Below are 16,483 nucleotides of genomic sequence, written 5' to 3' on the forward strand. Positions count from 1 at the left end.
CAGTCTGAGCAGGACACTCATAGCAGCCTTCTCTCTTTTTTTTAATATATATATATATATTTTTTAATTGATTTCAGAGAGGAAGGGAGAGGGAGAGAGAGATAGAAACAGCAATGATGAGAGAAACATTGATTGGTTGCCTCCTGCACGACCCCCACTGGGGATTGAGCCCACAACCTGGGCATATGCCCTGACCAGGAATCCAACCGGCGACCTCTTGGTTCCTGGGTCGACGCTCAACCGCTAAGCTACACCCGGCTGGGCAACAGCCTTCTCTCTTTAATATATATATTTAAATTGGTTTCAGAGAGGAAGGTACAGGGAAAGAGTGAGAGAAACATCAATGATGAGAGAGAATCGTTGATTGGCTGCCTCCTGCACGACCCCCACTGGGGATCAAGGCCACAACCCAGGCATGTGCCCTGACTGGGCATTGAACTGTGACCTTCTGGTTCATAGGTTGATGCTCAACCACTGAGCCACACCGGCCAGGCTCATAGCAGCCTTCTCATGTCGGGACTCAGGAGAAATACTGCGAAGGGCCCAGAGCAAGGAAGGCCAGGGTGGGTTTGCACAGCTATGGTGGTGATGTAGGGGAACTGGGAGCCACATAACAGCCCTGTGCCCTATAGAACAAACAGCTTAGAGACACAAAAGGAGCCCCAGGGCCCGGGAGGGAGGCCTGGAGTGGAACACCCCTCCCACTCACAGTAAAGAACCACAATGCCACGTTGGTGCCTTGGGGAAGGCGTCCTGGCTGCGGGGACAGCTGGACCTGCCCAGGCCCCTGTGGCTTGTAAATGCCCCCCTTCTCCCTCCAGACTCACATTCCTGCCCAATCCTCTTCCACGCTCCCACCCCACCAAACACACGCTTTCTTGCCAGACACAAAGACCACAAATGCTGTATGATTCCACTTATGTGAAATTTCCAGAATAGGCAAATCCACACAGACAAAGTAGAGTAGGGTTGCCAGGGGCTGGGGGAAAGACTGTTAATGGCTATGGGGTCTCCTTTTGGGGTGCTGGAAATATTCTGAAACTAGATAGAGGTGATGGTTGCACAACATTGTCAGTGTAGGAAATACCCCTGCATTGCACACTTGCAAATCGCTAAAACGGTGAACTTTATGTTATCATGAATTTTATCTCAAAAATGTATTGTTTTTCTTTCTTTCTTTTTTTAAATCCTCACCAGAGGATATCCCTCCACTGCTTTTTAGAGAGAGTGGGAGGGAGGGGGACAGAGCGAGAAAAAAACATCAATGTGAGAGAGACACATTGATTGGTTGCCTTCTGCACATGCCTCAACTGGGGCCAGGGATTGAGCAACCAGGGCCTGCAATCGAGGTATGTGCCCTTGACCGGAATCAAACTCAGGACCCTTCAATCTGGAGGCCGATGCTCTATCCACTGAGCCAAACTGGCCAGGGCAAAAAAAAAATGTGTTTTTTAAATAAAACACAGTATAGGTGCTCTGACTCTGACAAGTGCATCTCTTTTTTTTTCCTTTTTTTAAAAAATATATTTTTATTGATTTCAGAGAGGGAGAGGGAGAGGGAGAGGGAGAAACATCAATGATAAGAGAGAATCATTGATCGGCTGCCTCCTGCACGCCCCACACTAGGGATCGAGCTTACAACACAGGCATGTGCCCTGACCAGGAATCGAACCGTGACCTCCTGGTTTATAGGTCGACGCTCAAACCACTGAGCCATACCGGCCAGGCACAACTTCTTTATTGCAAAGAAAAAAGCAGTAACTGACAGCATCAGGGGCAGGGGATGATCAGTGACGTCACAGGACGGGGGAGCTGGGTTTCTGGAGTCCTGGAGACCCGGGCAGTGGGGAGACCAGAGGGGACTGGGGGAGTGAGCCTGCTTCACCTCTGCATTCACCGGATCTGGTGTGAGGACAAAGGGACAGAGAAGGGAAGCCGAGCTGAGTGGGGTGGGCTGGCCTATCGCTGTGGCCCCCTAGCAGAACAACGCAGCCCACCCCAGCCAGGCCAGCGCCCAACCCCCAGCTCCCACTGACCAGCCCAGCACCAGGCCACCTCAGTGGGGCCTTCTTACCGTATACTTGTCCCACTTCTTCTCAGGGTCATAGGGTTCCCAGCGGCTGGCGGGGAAGATGTGCTTGTTCTTCTCATACCAGCTCCTTAGCACCACCTTGCCCGCGTGTGACTGAGGAAGGGAGAAGGGCCAGCCAGGCCTTGTGCTCAGGGCCACCCGGGGACCTGACTTCTCTCTCTCTCTCTCTCTCTCTCTCTCTCTCTCTCTCTCTCTCTCTTTAATCTTTATTGTTGAAAGTATTACACAGGTCCCCTATTTTTCCCCACTGACCCCTTCTAGCCCACCCCACCCCCCTGCCCCAGGCCTTCACCACCCTATTGTCTGTGTCCATGGGTTATGCAGATATGCATACAAGGTCTTTGGTTGATCTCTTCCCATCCATCCACCCACCCTCTGATATTCTGAAGTCTGTTCCATGCTTCCTTGTCTCTGGATCCACTCCATTCATCAGCTTATTTTGTACATTAGCTTCCACATATAAGTGAGATCATGTGGTACTTGTCTTTCTCTGACTGGCTTATTTCACTCAGCATAATGCTCTCCAGGGCCTGACTTCTCCAATTCTCCTTCCATCCACTGCTCCGCCCTCCCCTGGCCCAGCGCCCCTGCACCCCTGTACCTCGTCCTTCTCCACAGTGGCATCGCTGAGCAGCCGCACATCATCATGAACATCGAAATTGAAGAGTGGGCCTACGGGGAGAAGCAGCCAGCCCACCTTCAGGCTGCTGCCCTGAGATGTTCGGGCGAGTTGCTGGGGAAGGTGAGGGGCTGGGCCAGGCGCACTCACCACTCTTCCCTCGGGCCTTGGTGACGATGAAATCGTAGAAGCTGTGGTGCTGGGAGCCAAGGGCAGGAAAGACATGGCTGATGACCCATCCCAGCCTCTCCCACCCAACACTGCACTCCCCAGCCCGAGCCAAAGCCCAGAGCAGAGCAGACTGTCCTACGAAGCCCCCAGGCAGGCCAGTGCCCGCCACCCCTCCCCCTGCCAGGGCTGTGGGAAGAGAGGGGACTCACGTGGGGTATTATGAGGTCCTCCTTGATGTACATGAGCTGCTCCACCCCTGCTGACCTGAGGGAGAAAGGCAGGAGGGAACGGATGGATGAAGCAGCAGCCAGCCAAGGAGACCAGTGCCAGAGCTGGGAGGCAACCCTGACTGCTTGGAGGCTGGCTGCTAGGTTTGGTGAGCCCAGGAGTAGCACCCACTGTCCTCCACCTCTGGGCTAAAGAGCAAAGGCCCATGCTCCCACCTAAGCTGTGTGTGGTGAAAGGAATGGAGAAAGAATCCTGCCCGGCTGGCGTGGCTCAGTGGTTGAGCGTTGACCTATGAACCAGGAAGTCACGGTTCAATTCCTAGTCAGGGCACATGCCTGGGTTGTGGGATTGATCCCCAGTATGGAGTGTGCAGGAGGCAGCTGATCAATGATTCTCTCTCATCATCGATGTTTCTCTCTCCCTCTCCCTTCCTCTCTAAAGTCAATAAAAATATATTCAAAATAAATTTTAAAAATACCTATACTAATAAAAGGGTAATATGCTAATTAGACCGGGTTGACCAGCCATCTTCCGGACTTCTGACTTCCTTCCGGACAAAGCCATGGTGGTGGGGGCTGAGGCAGAGGCAGTTAGGGGCGATAAAGCCAGCAGGGGAGGGCAGTTGAGGGAGAGATCAGGCTGGCAGGAAAGGGCAGTTGGGGGCGAGATCAGGCTGGCAGGGGAGGGCAGTTAGGGGCAATCAGGCAGGCAGGCAGGTGAGCGGTTAGGAGCCAGTGGTCCCAGATTGCAAGAGGGATGTCCGACTGTCAGTTTAGGACATACCCCAAGGGGTCCTGTCCGACTGTCAGTTTAGGACATACCCCAAGGGGTCCTCGATTGGAGAGGGTGTAGGCTGGGCTGAGGGAACCCCCCCCCGCACAAATTTCGTGCACTGGGCCACTAGTCTATATATATGAAAGCCTAAGCGACTGACCAACTGAAAGACTGAACAACCAAACCACAGGTCGCTATGACGTGTACTGACCACCAGGGGGCAGACGCTCAACCCAGGAGCTGCCCCCTGGTGATCAGTGTGCTCCCACAGTGGAAGCACCACTCAGCTGACAGAGGGGCGCCAAACACGGGGCTCACGGCTGGTGAGCGCCAGGCAAGTGCCACTGCAGCGGCACGAGCCTCTCCTGATTGGGACTGACTGGGTGTGAGTCTGTGGCAGGCGCAGCGGGCCAGCATGAGTGGGAGCCGCAGGCAGGAGTGGCAGGCGGTGTTGGACTGCCGGTTTCGGCCCGATCCCCATAGGCCACACTGAGGGGCCCCACTGGTGAACAAATCTGTGCACCAGGCCTCTAGTATATATATAAAAAGAATCCTGACCCTCTTCTCAGTAGCACAGTGCCGCATGCCACTTTTGTACCCAGGGAGCAATCATCTTGGTGAGCCACAAGCAGCAGACACAACTTGGGGCTTCTGGTACCAGGGCTGGGACAGCAGGTTCCACATGCACATACATGTTCACACATACACACACACACACACATTTTCATACATGTGCACATACACCCTACCTGAGCTCACTGAAGTCTTTGCGCAGGATCTCAAGCGCCTTCTGCAGGAACTGCTGCATAGTGTTGCCTTTTTTCATCTGCATGAGGCCCGAGCCGGCACCCAGGATACCAGAAGGTTGGGAGGGAAAGATGGGACCCCGGAGCTGTCACCGTCACAGGTGGCCAGGCCCTCTTCCCTGCTCCCCCCAGGATACCCAGGGGCCACCCACAGGAAGGGGCCTGCAGGTTCCAAAGCCAGGACTGCAGCTCCTCACGGAATCTGAGGAACACAGGGCATGGGCTGCAGGCCCCACACTGCCCACCTTGACTGTCCGCCGGTGTCCAGAGCCATCCCAGTAACTGAAGGTGATTTCAATTTCTTCACCTACAAAGCAGAATTGCCACTTAGTCTCCAGAACCATGAGTCCCCAGCCCCCGCAAGCTCCCTGGGGCTTAGCCTCCAGCCCAGGGCTCTCACTGGCCCAGCACCCCAGGCTGGGCCATGCAGGTCCCACTGGTGAGCACTCACTCTTTTTGTTTGTTTGTTAATCTTCAACTGAGGATATTTTTCCATTGATTTTTAGAGAGAGTGGAAGGGAGGGGGAGAGGCACAGAGAGAGAAACATCAATGTGGGAGAGACACATCGATTGGTTGCCTCCCACATGTGCCCTGACCGGGGCTGGGGACTGGGGATTGAGCCTGAACCGAAGTACATGCCCTTGACCGGAAATGAACCCATAATCCTTCAGTTTGTGGGCCGATGCTCTATCCACTGAGCCAAACCAGCTAGGGCATGAGCACTCACTCTTGATCTTCTCCTGCTTGGCTTCCCACTCTTGCCGCAGCTCTTCCCGGAGCCGATTCTCTTCCTCCTGGGAGAGGAAAGGGGTACAGGGAGGACGCCCCAGGCTGCTCAGCGGGCATGCAGGGCCCCACTCCCTGAGCAAAAGCCTCTGCCAAGGTCAGGGTCAGGGCTGGGGTCAGGCTGCTTTTACCTCGCGGTCACGGTCAGGCAAAAAGCTTGTGTCCACATCTGGGTTCTTCCCCAATTTCTTCTTCTTCGTGGGGATCTCTGGAGGCAAAGGAAACACAGGGGTCAGCTGCACGATGGGTCCTGGACCTTTGTCACTCGGGCCCCAGCTCAAATGCCACCTCCTTGGAGGCTCCCTAGACCACCCTGGCTGGGATACATTGCCCTCTGCTCCCCATCACAGCAGCCTGCACTGCCGGCTGGGACTGCAGGTTCCACATGCACATGCACACACACGCGCATGCGCATATACATGTACTGCGTTCTTCCATCAGCTGTGACCTGATGGCATTAGGGCCAGTGTCTGAGGGAGCAAAGGCTCCATTGCATTGGATGGGTAGGGCATCCACAGAAGGGTGGGTGCTTGGGGGAGGGCCCCCTCTGTTCCAGGAGCTGTGCTCATCACAGTCACATCTTTTTTTAAAATGATTTTTTGAGAGAAAGAGTGAGAGAGAGGAAGGGAGAGGGGAAAAGAGAGAAAGAGAGAGAGAGAAACATTGATTTGTTGTTCCACTTATTTATGCATTCATTAGTTGATTCTTTTTAAAAAATATATATTTTTATTGATTTCAGAGAGGAAGGGAGAGGGAGGGAGAGACAGAAACATCAATGATGAGAGAATCATTGATCGGCTGCCTCCTGACGCCCCACATTGAGGATCGAGCCCGCAACCCAGGCATGTGCCCTGACCGGCAATCAAAGTGTGACCTCCTGGTTCATAGGTCGACGCTCAACCACTGAGCCACGCCAGCTGGGCCATTAGTTGATTCTTGTATGTGCCCTGATAGGGCATCGAACCCACAAGCTTGGCATACTGGGATGTCACTCTAACCAACTGAGCTACCTGGCCAGGTCCCACAGCCACATATCTGTTGTCTCATCTAATCCTCACAATAACCCCAAAGTGCACGATATTCCTTTTTCCCACTCAGAGCCAACTGGGAGAAGGGAAGGAAAGGCCAGCCTTGCCAACATCCTGGACTCTGAGACTCGGATTCCCCAACTGGGACATGAACTAAAACGGTGGTTCTTCAACCTGCTGGACTTAGTACCCTTGACACTGTTACAAGAGTGACCTCCTCGTTCATAGGTCGACGCTCAACCAACTGAGCCACACCGCCCAGGGCAACAGTCCCCTGCTTTTGTCCATCTGTCTTGACCCTGGCCCAGCATGGAGCAGGTGCAGGGCACACGGGGCCCTCCTGCTGGCTTTGTCCTTGCTCCCCAGCCTTTCCAAGTTGTCCCTATAGCCCCTTGTTTCCTCAGCTAAGACCTGCACGGCCCCATAAGTAGCCACTGAATTTCTGTGGCTGTCAATTTACATTGAAATTAATCAAACACAATTTAACAATTTAGTGCCCCAGTCACACGAGCCACATGTTCAGTGGCCATCTGGCAGCACAGACATTTCCATCATCACAGAAAGTTCTACCATTCTCTCCCGTCCTTGGTCCATTCTTCATGGTACCTACAGCGGCTCGCTCTGGCAGCCTCTGGCACTGAAGACCCCATGCCCCTGGACGGGGCTCACACGACTGGCTCTGACTCACTGCCACTGAAGGCAAGCCCCCGCCCCAACTCAGCTTTTTAAAAAAATATTTTTAATACTTTTAAAAATTGATTTCAGAGAGGAAGGGAGAGGGAGACGGAGAGAAACATCAATGATGAGAGAGAATCACTGGTCAGCTGCCTCCCGCAGGCCTGCAACCCGGGCATGTGCCCTTGACTGGAATTGAACCTGGGACCCTTTAGTCCACAGGCCGATGCTCTATCCACTGAACCAAACAGGCTAGGGCTCTACACACAGTACAGACTTGGCTCTTTCTCTCCTGCCCTGACATGTGAAGTTCGGGACCACAAACATGGCGGGCGATCGAGGCCGGGTGGTGGATGTGCTGCTTTACTCTAGAGCTAGAAACCCGGGACAGAGCGCTGCAGGCAGGGTGCCTCCCTGGTGCCCCGGGCCTGCCCTCACCTTCCCTTTCCAACTCCTCCTCATCCATGGTCTCCTCCTCCTCCTCTTCATCCAAGTCCTCTTCTTCCTCCAGCGTGAAGGACAGGCTGGAGATCTTCCGCTTGGCCTCCTTCTTGCGCTCCTTCTCTCGCAGCTTCTCCAGCTTCCTGCGAGGCATGGATAGCCATCATCACCACATCCTCACCTGAGGCCCCTTCCATGAGCCAGAGCCACCTATGGGCTTAGTGTAGGCCCACGGGGTGCAGACCCTGAGGAGTCCTACTGCCCTGGGTCACTTCAAGTTCATGGGCAGTGCTCTGATGAGCAGGAGCCAGCATGACCCAATCCCATGCACTAGCTGCACCTTGGCGGGGGGGCTGCCGGCACAGAGGACTCACAGCTGCAGCTCCTTCGACTGCTCCTTCTTGGCCAGCTGCTTCTCCCGTTCCTTCACCAGTGCCTCCTGCTTGGCCTTCATGTCATTCAGGGTCACAAGTCCTGTGAGGCCACGAGACACGGGGATAAGGATCGGTCGCCCAGAGCCAGCAAAAAACAGTCCCCTGGGTCCAGGAGAGGGTGACACGCGTGCTTTGCTTACCCACGGTGCTGGACTTCAGCTCTGCCTCCACCGCATCGTAGTGCGCAGAGAACTTCTTGTCAATGTTGGATTTCATTATGTTCTCCTGTAGGGGAGGGAGGGCGGCGGTGAGGGCCACCCACCATGCCACGGTGGAAGTGTGGACCTGGGTCTGGGTTCCAGTCCCAGATCTGCTCTGGGCCTATAATGTGACCTTGGGGAAAACACATCCCCTTTCCTCAGTGGATGGAACTTTCCACAGGGCTGCAAGGGGCTCTTTCAGTGCCTAGGGAGCCAAATGGGGTTGCTTTCCGGTGACCTCTGAGCTGCTCTGGCCCCTCCATACTTCCCACTGGGGACCAGAGCACCCTCAGTATCCTAGATCCATGGGTTCTACCTGCCCTTTTAATTTTTTTTATTGATTTTAGGGAGAGGATGGAAAAGAGAGAAACATCGATTAGTTGCCTGCTGCATGTGCCCCGACCAGGAATCAAATCCTCAACCTAGGTATGTGCCCTGTCCAGGAATCGAACCCCCCACCTTTTGGTGTACAGGGTAATGCTCCAACCAACTGAGCCACACCAGCCAGGGCTCAAATATATATATAATTGATTTCAGAGAGGAGGGAGAGGGAGAGAGAGAAACATCAATGATGAGAGAGCATCATTGATTGGCTGCCTCCTGCACTCCCCACACTGAGGATCAAGTAACCTGGGAATGTGCGCTGACCGGGAATGGAACCGTGACCTCCTGGTTCATAGGTCAACGCTCAACCACTGAGCCACTGCCCGGGGTGATACCCAGCTTTTAAGATGAAGCTCTGGAGACCCAAGTCAAGGGGTGACAGGAGAGTTAAGAGTGGCCAAGGGACCTATTCCCTCACTGAGCAATATGGCTCCCTCTCAGCTCCAGATGCTGCCAACAGCTTCCCATGAGGCCTCCTCGCTCCCGCTCAGCCGCATCCCACATAGGTCCCTCTCTGGCCAGTGGCCTCGGGAGGAGGTGGCCAGCAGAGAAATGTACCTCTGGCTGGCAGAGAGTCAGCACTGAGTGGGGCATGAACGGAGGCCTCAGCATAAGGGCTTTTGCTTGGGCCCAGCTTCCATGGTACCTAAGGTAGGAGCCTGCATGCCCCTCATGTCCTGAATTTCAAAGGAAGAGTCTACTGCAAAGGCCCAAGGGGGGAGAGGGGGGAGAACAGCTCCTTCCTTCCTGACCTCCCACTCACTGAAGGCCTTTGTGACCTGCTAGCACCCCTGAGCCTACCTTTGTTGCGAGGCAAAGGGCTCTGGAAAGAGCCTCACCAACTGGTGGATTGGCCTGGACCTGCGGGGCCTGCGCTTCCTGCGATCCATTGGCTCAGGGCAGAGACCTCACTCTCAGGGCTGAGGGGGCCAGAGTCAGGATGCTCTGTGCCTGCGAGGGGCTCCCCAGTGTGACCCATAGAACCACTGACTGTTGGAGGCTTGTCACAAGCTAGGTCGGCTCAGCCTTCTGAGCCCACTTTACAGATGAGCAGACAGTCGCCAGCTCGCTTCTAACCCTTGCTAGAGGTCAGCGAGCAAGGGTCTCCCTCCCGGGGTCGCGAGGGGCCCCAGGGGGCCGGGGCAGTGCGCAGCGCGCATGCTCTGTGGCGGCCCCGCCCAGCCCGCACCTCGGTGATCCGCTGCTTCATCTGCTCCATCTGCTCGCGCTGCTTCTCCCGCTTTTTCATCAGGTGCATGGCGCGGCCCGCCTCGCTCGCGGCGCCCTTGTACTGAGCCATGATGGCAGCGGCAGCAGCAGCGGAGACAGCGACAGTAGCCTGGCAAAGTCGCCGGCTGCGGTGACCGCGGCGTTCGGCCGTGCAGTCAGCAGACGCCCGCGCGCGCTGTGACGTCGCCCAACCGGGAACGCACGGGCGCCCCGCCACGCCCAGAGCAGCGCCAGCCACCCCACCACGTGACCCCAAGAGGCCCACCCCCGCGCACACTCCCTCGGTTCCCCGTCCACTCCTCGACGTTAACCCCAGGCCCGAGGTCCCACTTCTCTGATGATCTGACCCAAGGCCAGACTCCCCCTTGCTGCCCCCTTACCTGTGGCAGCCCATTTCCCCTGCTTGCACCAGTTTGACCGGCACCCAAGACTGGGCCCCAATCCCCCATTTCCCCAGACCATGAGGCTGGGCCTGGGTCCCATCTGCCTCCTCTTCCTTGACCTGGAGGCAGGGACCCTGCTCCTCTGCTTCAACCCCACCCCAGGCCAGACCCCTCTCCCAGTTCCTTTCACATTGACCGCCAGGGAAGGTTGATGTGACCCGTTGCCTCTGCATAGGCCCTTTCACTTCAGCTCTTTAATTCCCTGATGAAGGAAGTGACCTGTTTGTAGCCATCAGGAGCCAACCTAAGCCAGAGTCCCAAACTCACAGGGACAGAATGACATCCCAGGGAAGCTGAAGCCCTACCCGGTGCCCAGTTTGGGGGAAATAATGCTAAAGATCTGGGCTCAGGTTTCCACACAGTTTTATTGGGAGGTTTTGTTTTCTGTGAAATACACTAGAGGTTGGGGAAGGGCACACATTCACTTTGAAAGATAAGGGTTTCCCACCACTAAGGGGAAGGGTGGGGGCAGGGCACACTGGGGGTCTAGATCCATTTTCCCACCTCCTTCTGCTTTGCTCACATTTCTCTCAGTACCAAAGGACATAAATACAAAGACACAAAGAAACAAAAACAGCAAGATCAACCTCCAATGGGGCCACACCCAAGCCCTTCCCCGTCCCAGGCCGCCCAGGTAGCCAGGGGAGCTGCTCCACAGCCCTAGGCCGTACCAAGACTGCAAGGGAGGGGTACAGAACTCTCTTCTCAGACAGGGTGGGCAGAAGTTAATAACTTAGAATAAATTAACAGGGTGGGGAGGGATGAAGGATGAAACTTTGTGCTGGGAGGGCCCCTTCTCTCCAACACACAAGAGGTGGTGGGGGGAGGCAGGGGGCATCTCCAAAGGCCACTACAGTGGGAGTAAGAGCAGTGGGGGCAGAAGTCAGCTTTTCCTCCATGTTCTTCCCATACAGAGCAGAAGAATTCGGGGTCGGGGGAAGAAACACAGACAAGGAGAGGAACCCTCTTTTCCCAGGATAAGGAAGGGCCAAGAAAGAGGATACTAGCCAACCCCCCGCCCATCTCCCAAACCATCACTAAGATTAAGGATTTGGTCAGTGAATCAATGAGGTGGGTGACAGGAATGTGGTGGGGGAAGCAGAGGATGCTGGAAACAGGGGTGCCCAGCCATGCCCATCTCCCGAGGCCTGGAGGAGAACAGGGGAGAGGCATCTGGGGCTGGGGGAGGGTCAGCAATCACTGGTCAGCTTCTCCAAAGACATCGTTCTGTTTGCGCTTCATGTTCTCAAAGTCAAAGGCGGAGCCTGCCATACGCTTGTAGATGTCTTTGATGTCATTGCAGGTTGTCTCAAAGTGTGTGGTGGCATCATAGGAGCAGGAACAGAACACCTGAAAACAGCCAGAGCCGGGGCCCAGGGTGAGTTGGGTAGGGGCCCTGGGCAAGCAGCCAGGGGCTGGGGCCAGGACAGGCTGCTCACCTGGCTCTCAGAACCATCGTCGATGGGCTCATACAAGTCACTGATGGCCACAAACCTGAAGGGCAGATGGAGGGGAGGGGACAGGCCTCACAACCAGCCTTGCCCTCCATGGTACCCATCCCCCAGCTCCCTAGACCCCCAGCTCCTTGGCTCCCTTCCTCCCCCAAGCCCCTCACTTCTGGTCAATGGGCTCCAGTAGCTCCAGGGCCGGCTCAACCTCCTTTTCGGGCTCTGCGGTCTCCACCGTGGTGCTGGCAATGGCGATGTACTTGCCCTGAGCAGCCACGTTGTGTGCGTAGGAGATCATGCACACGTAGATGTCTGTCCGCAGGAAGCGCACCATTAACGTGGGCACACAAAGGGCTCTCGGGGGTTGGCTCAATTTGGGCCTGCCTGACCCTCCCCAGCTCCACACAGCAGGCAGCATCCAAGCTGCCACCTTCACGAAGGGGGAGAGTCCAAGACAACCAATCCCTAGGGCCCCAAGTCATGGGGACTGTGATGCGGGTCCCTATTCTTCCATGGAGGGATCAGGCAGAGCCCCTAGGCTTATGAGGACAGGCAGAGTCACCCCAAAGACAACATCCTGGAGGAAGTCACATGGGGCTTAGCCCACCTGACTTCCTGTTGACCTGGTTCTGGGGGATGATGATTTGGCAGGAGTTGGCATCGTTGGTGTTCTTGATGGGGTGGCTGAGGATACAGATGATTCGGATAACCTGGCCAGCCTTCCGCACACGGTCTGGAATGTAGCTGGGATCACAGATCAGCTGCTTGCATCGGGCCACCTGTGAAAGCACCAAAAGGCCTTGTCCCTATCCAACACTCCCCTAGGAAGTCATGGAGATGGGCCCACAGCTAGGGCTGGCAGCTCCAGCAGGCAGGGCACTCCTCTGAGCTGTCGCCACTGCCCCTCCTGTACACAGCAAACAGCTTCATCCTGCATCTCAGGGAAGCATGCCCGCTATGTCGAGCTGGGCGACCCCCTTTGCTGACACTGATCAGGAACACTCCCTGGACCACTGACACAGGAGAGACACCTCTTGCCAACAGGAATGGCTATGTAGACTCCTGGAGCTCCAGTGCCCAACCCAAGGCCCTCAGAGCTGAGCAGGAGCAAACCCAGCAGAGCCAGGGTCACTGGGAAGAGAACCTCTAAGGAGAAGAACAAATTCCACCCACACCATCATGACTGCACCATAGGGAAGGCTTACCTCTCCCTCAGACTTCACACCCACCACCTTGCCATTCTCCATGATGATGTCATCCACAGGTTTGTTCAGCATATATGTCCCCCCATAGATGGCACTCAATCTATGGTGGGGAGAGTGATGGTGAAGTACCCACCCAGAAGAAACAGGGACCAGTGCCACTGCACCCTCCCCCCACCAGCACTGGGATACAGAGAAGGCTGCCCCAAGCAGGCAGAGCTCAGGAGACTCAATGGTTCTACCCAGATCTGTCGCCCAGAATATCCTGCAAAAAGCTAGTGTAAAGGTGGCATGAGGGCATAGCTCCTCACAGAAGTGGTCTGAGGAGCAAAACTAAGGGCTCTGGACAAGCCCTGACTCAAGGTTCCAAGGACCCCGGCCCAGTCCTCGCACTGCCTGACAGGCCAGGAGCCAAGCAAGCCCTGTCTGCAGTGGCCTGCCCCTTCAACTCTGCACTTCAACACACTGCTGCGGCACCCCTGGCACCCAAGGAAGATGCAAGGTAAATGAAGACCAAGAGGGCAAAGCACAGGATGCTATGAAAATGCTCAAGGGGCCATTCCCAGGCTTGGCCTTAGCCCTGTTCAGTACTGAAAGAAGCTATGTTCTCACCTTGCAAAGCCCTGAGGCAGCTCGCCAAGGCCATAGAGTGGGTATAAATATGGGCTCTTGCCATACCGGGCCAGGGACTCGCTGTACAACTTGATGCGGTTGATGGTTTCAAGACAAGGCTGGTCCAAGTAGCTAAGGGGGGGACAGGGTTAGAAGAAGAGGCTCCAACAGTGGAATCCCTAGCTCATCCCACCCGGGCACCAGGCTAGCATTCCCCCCTCCTCAATGGCCTGGGAAAACTTAATGGGTTGAACACAGGGAAGGAATGGAAAAGCAACAGGTGAGGGTGTGGCTGAGGACAAGAGATGTGCACAGTGGACCGAGGGAGCAGTAGGCAGGGGTGGGGAGGGCAGGGCTCAGGCCAGGTGAAGTGCAGTGTGCCATGACAGCTTCCCCTCACTCATCAGTGCGGTAGAGCGCCAGGGCGTGGCCAGTGAAGTCAATGACGTCTTGGCCCAAGTCAAACTTCCGGTAGACTTCTCGCATGCTGGTGCTCTGGGGGTCGACGCCCTCAAAGGTCTTGGGATCATTCTCATCAAAGTTTGCCACAAACACTAGGAACTTGCGGAAGCGCCGTTTCTCAAACATACCCATCAGATCTGCAGAGACGATGCAAGGAAAGCCTTCACACCACAGAACATGAACCTCTCCTTCCCACTGGCAAGCCAAGGAAGCAGGTTCCCTAGCTCCCAGCTGAGTTATCTTGCTCACTACCATGTGACCTTAGATTAACCCCTCTGCCCTTCTCAGCCTCAGTTTCCCATCTGGAAAGGCTTTGAGGGCCCTCCTGGCTCTGACACTGGAAGATGTTTCACTGCTCAGGTGGAGCCCCTGTCAAAAGGTGAAGTCTTGCCCGGCCAGTGTGGCTCAGTGGTTGAACATCAGTGTATGAACCAGGAGGTCACGGTTCGATTCCCGGTCAGGGCACATGTCCGGGTTGTGGGCTTGATCTCCCATGAGGGGTGTACAGGAGGCAGCCGATCGATGATTCTCTCTCATCATTGATATTTCTCTATCTCTTTCCCTCTCCCTTCCTCTCTGAAATTTTTTTAAAAGACTGGTCTTTCAAGGAGTCCCCCCTCCACATCCCCTGTGCACATGGACTTCCCTCCTGGCAACCTGTGTGAGGGACAGCCCAGGGTGGTAGAGAAAAGATAGAGCAAGGGACTTCTGGTACTGCATGGGGAACGTGACCTTGGGCAAGGGGTGCCCTGTTCTGGATGTCTGCCCCCATCCCCAAGATTCTCTGGCTCAGGGGCCCCGTACTCACTAGAAGCCAAGGCTTCAGTCTCAGTAGATGGCACTTTGTAGATCTTGCCCCCCTTGTAGACAAAGCTGCCTTCCACCACCTTGAAGTCCAAGTAGCGAGTCACCTCTGTATACAGTAGCATCTTTACCAGCTGCCCTGCAGGGGTGGTGAGGGCAAGGCAACAGTATCAGCATGGCTCCCTCAGAAGCTCTAGCTGCTCTGGCTGCCCCTTCTTTGGAGCCTGATCCCTCTCTGGTTGTCCCAATCACCCCCCCGCAATATGTCCTGCGTCTCCCTCACCATTGGCCATGAGGAATTTGGGGATCAGATCAACATTCCAGTCTCGGCCCCGGCCCATCGACTCAGGTGGCCCCTCCAGCAATTGAAAACGCTTATACAGCTGTAAGCAGGAAGGAGAGAAAGAGAGGCACCTCTAAGACCACCCCTCCCTCCCCCGCCCCTCCTGCCCAGAAAACCTAAGGAGCTGCTTCAGCACCCTGCGCAAGAGGTTAACAAGGGATGGGCCTGGGCTCAGGCGGCCTCACCTCCTCCAGGGGTGTGATGGAGGAGCTCTCACCCCCATAGTAGGGGTTCCGGTCCATGTGCAGCACCTTCTTCCCGTTCACAGACATGATGCCCGACAGGATGCATTCCTGCAGAAGGGGTGACACATTTGCTGCACTCCCAGCTGCCCACATTCCCGCCAGCAGCCCTTCCTGGTTCCCTACCCCAAACAGGAGAGGACAGCAAAGCTAGAAAGACTCTGCATCAATGGACAGCTCCTTTTACCATCACCATCGCCACCACCACCACCCCCTGCTGGCCGAGTCGCCTAAAATTAGGGGGCAATGGTTTAATCTGACCACAGTCTCCTTTATAACCTTGAGGGGCAAAGAGATAAAGAAAAGAGATAATGGAAGCATAGCAGGAGAGCATCCAGCAGACACACGGATGGTCTATCTAGCAACTCCCATAGCAAGAAAGTCATCTATCTACACCAGCTATCTACATAGAGCTGCAAGAAAAGACAGATAAGACACAATGAGCCACAGAGACCCACTGGACGGTGAAGGACCCCGGGGAGGGAAGTGAAGAAAGGCTTAGCATGGCCCAGGAATCGCTGACCCCACCCTGGGCTGCTGGGTCCTCCAAGTGGCCCCTGACCCCGAATCTTCCCACCAGGGGAGGGGCTCCTGTGCCACGACCGAGGGAAATGTCTCTCAGAGGAGTGGTCCAACGGGTTGGAGGGCAGGGGGAAGATAAACACCCCTCCATTCACTGTCACTAACCCAAAGACAAAGGCTGCAGACACTCCCCCCCCGGGGGTTCCCATGGGAACCTGGGGGGGGGGGGGGGGGAATAGGAGGGGTAGCGGGAATGTGGCCCCTGCCCTCACTACTGCTCCTTCTGGAACATTCCCTGGGTCCCTGGACCCCATAAAAAGCCGAGAAGGCAAGATGAGGGTCCACCCTTGCCCAGGGCCCCTGACCCGAGGTCCTTATATTTCATCCTCACCAGGATTAGCGCAAGGTGAGAGGGGATGCTGAATGGGCAGGTGTCGGGGCAAGAGGCTCTGGGGGGTATAGGGCTGAGTGGGGGGGGGGTAAAGGGCGGGGGGCTCTAGGGGGTATAGGGTCGAGTGGGGGTGTAGGCTGGGATG

General features: G+C 55.6%; 2 protein-coding genes across 3 annotated transcripts; both read right to left on the reverse strand.

Moving 5' to 3' along the window:
* Positions 1 to 1,720: 1,720 nt before the first annotated feature.
* On the reverse strand, positions 1,721 to 10,047 carry FAM50A (family with sequence similarity 50 member A). The gene is made up of 13 exons (XM_006087651.3): positions 9,829 to 10,047; positions 8,196 to 8,280; positions 7,996 to 8,095; positions 7,619 to 7,764; positions 5,609 to 5,685; positions 5,419 to 5,485; positions 4,936 to 4,997; positions 4,634 to 4,710; positions 3,092 to 3,146; positions 2,862 to 2,910; positions 2,694 to 2,764; positions 2,075 to 2,185; positions 1,721 to 1,902 (listed from the first exon to the last, which is right to left on the reverse strand). Exons 1-13 carry the CDS (start codon positions 9,937 to 9,939, stop codon positions 1,894 to 1,896), a joined length of 1,020 nt encoding a protein of 339 aa, XP_006087713.1. The 5' UTR covers positions 9,940 to 10,047; the 3' UTR covers positions 1,721 to 1,893.
* Positions 10,048 to 10,658: 611 nt separating this feature from the next.
* Positions 10,659 to 15,521, reverse strand: GDI1 (GDP dissociation inhibitor 1). Of its 2 annotated transcripts, XM_006087652.3 has the most exons (10): positions 15,369 to 15,521; positions 15,124 to 15,223; positions 14,845 to 14,979; positions 13,975 to 14,173; positions 13,575 to 13,706; positions 12,966 to 13,065; positions 12,368 to 12,539; positions 11,928 to 12,072; positions 11,752 to 11,806; positions 10,659 to 11,662 (listed from the first exon to the last, which is right to left on the reverse strand). In XM_006087652.3, exons 1-10 carry the CDS (start codon positions 15,519 to 15,521, stop codon positions 11,510 to 11,512), a joined length of 1,344 nt encoding a protein of 447 aa, XP_006087714.1. In that variant the 3' UTR covers positions 10,659 to 11,509. The 2 variants fall into 2 exon arrangements, with proteins under 2 accessions (XP_006087714.1, XP_014310360.1); XM_014454874.2 differs by lacking the exon at positions 15,124 to 15,223 and having other exon boundaries at positions 15,369 to 15,476.
* Positions 15,522 to 16,483: the final 962 nt, after the last annotated feature.

This window comes from Myotis lucifugus, unplaced genomic scaffold, assembly GCF_000147115.1.
Source record: "Myotis lucifugus unplaced genomic scaffold, Myoluc2.0 scaffold_40, whole genome shotgun sequence".
NCBI lineage: Eukaryota > Metazoa > Chordata > Mammalia > Chiroptera > Vespertilionidae > Myotis > Myotis lucifugus.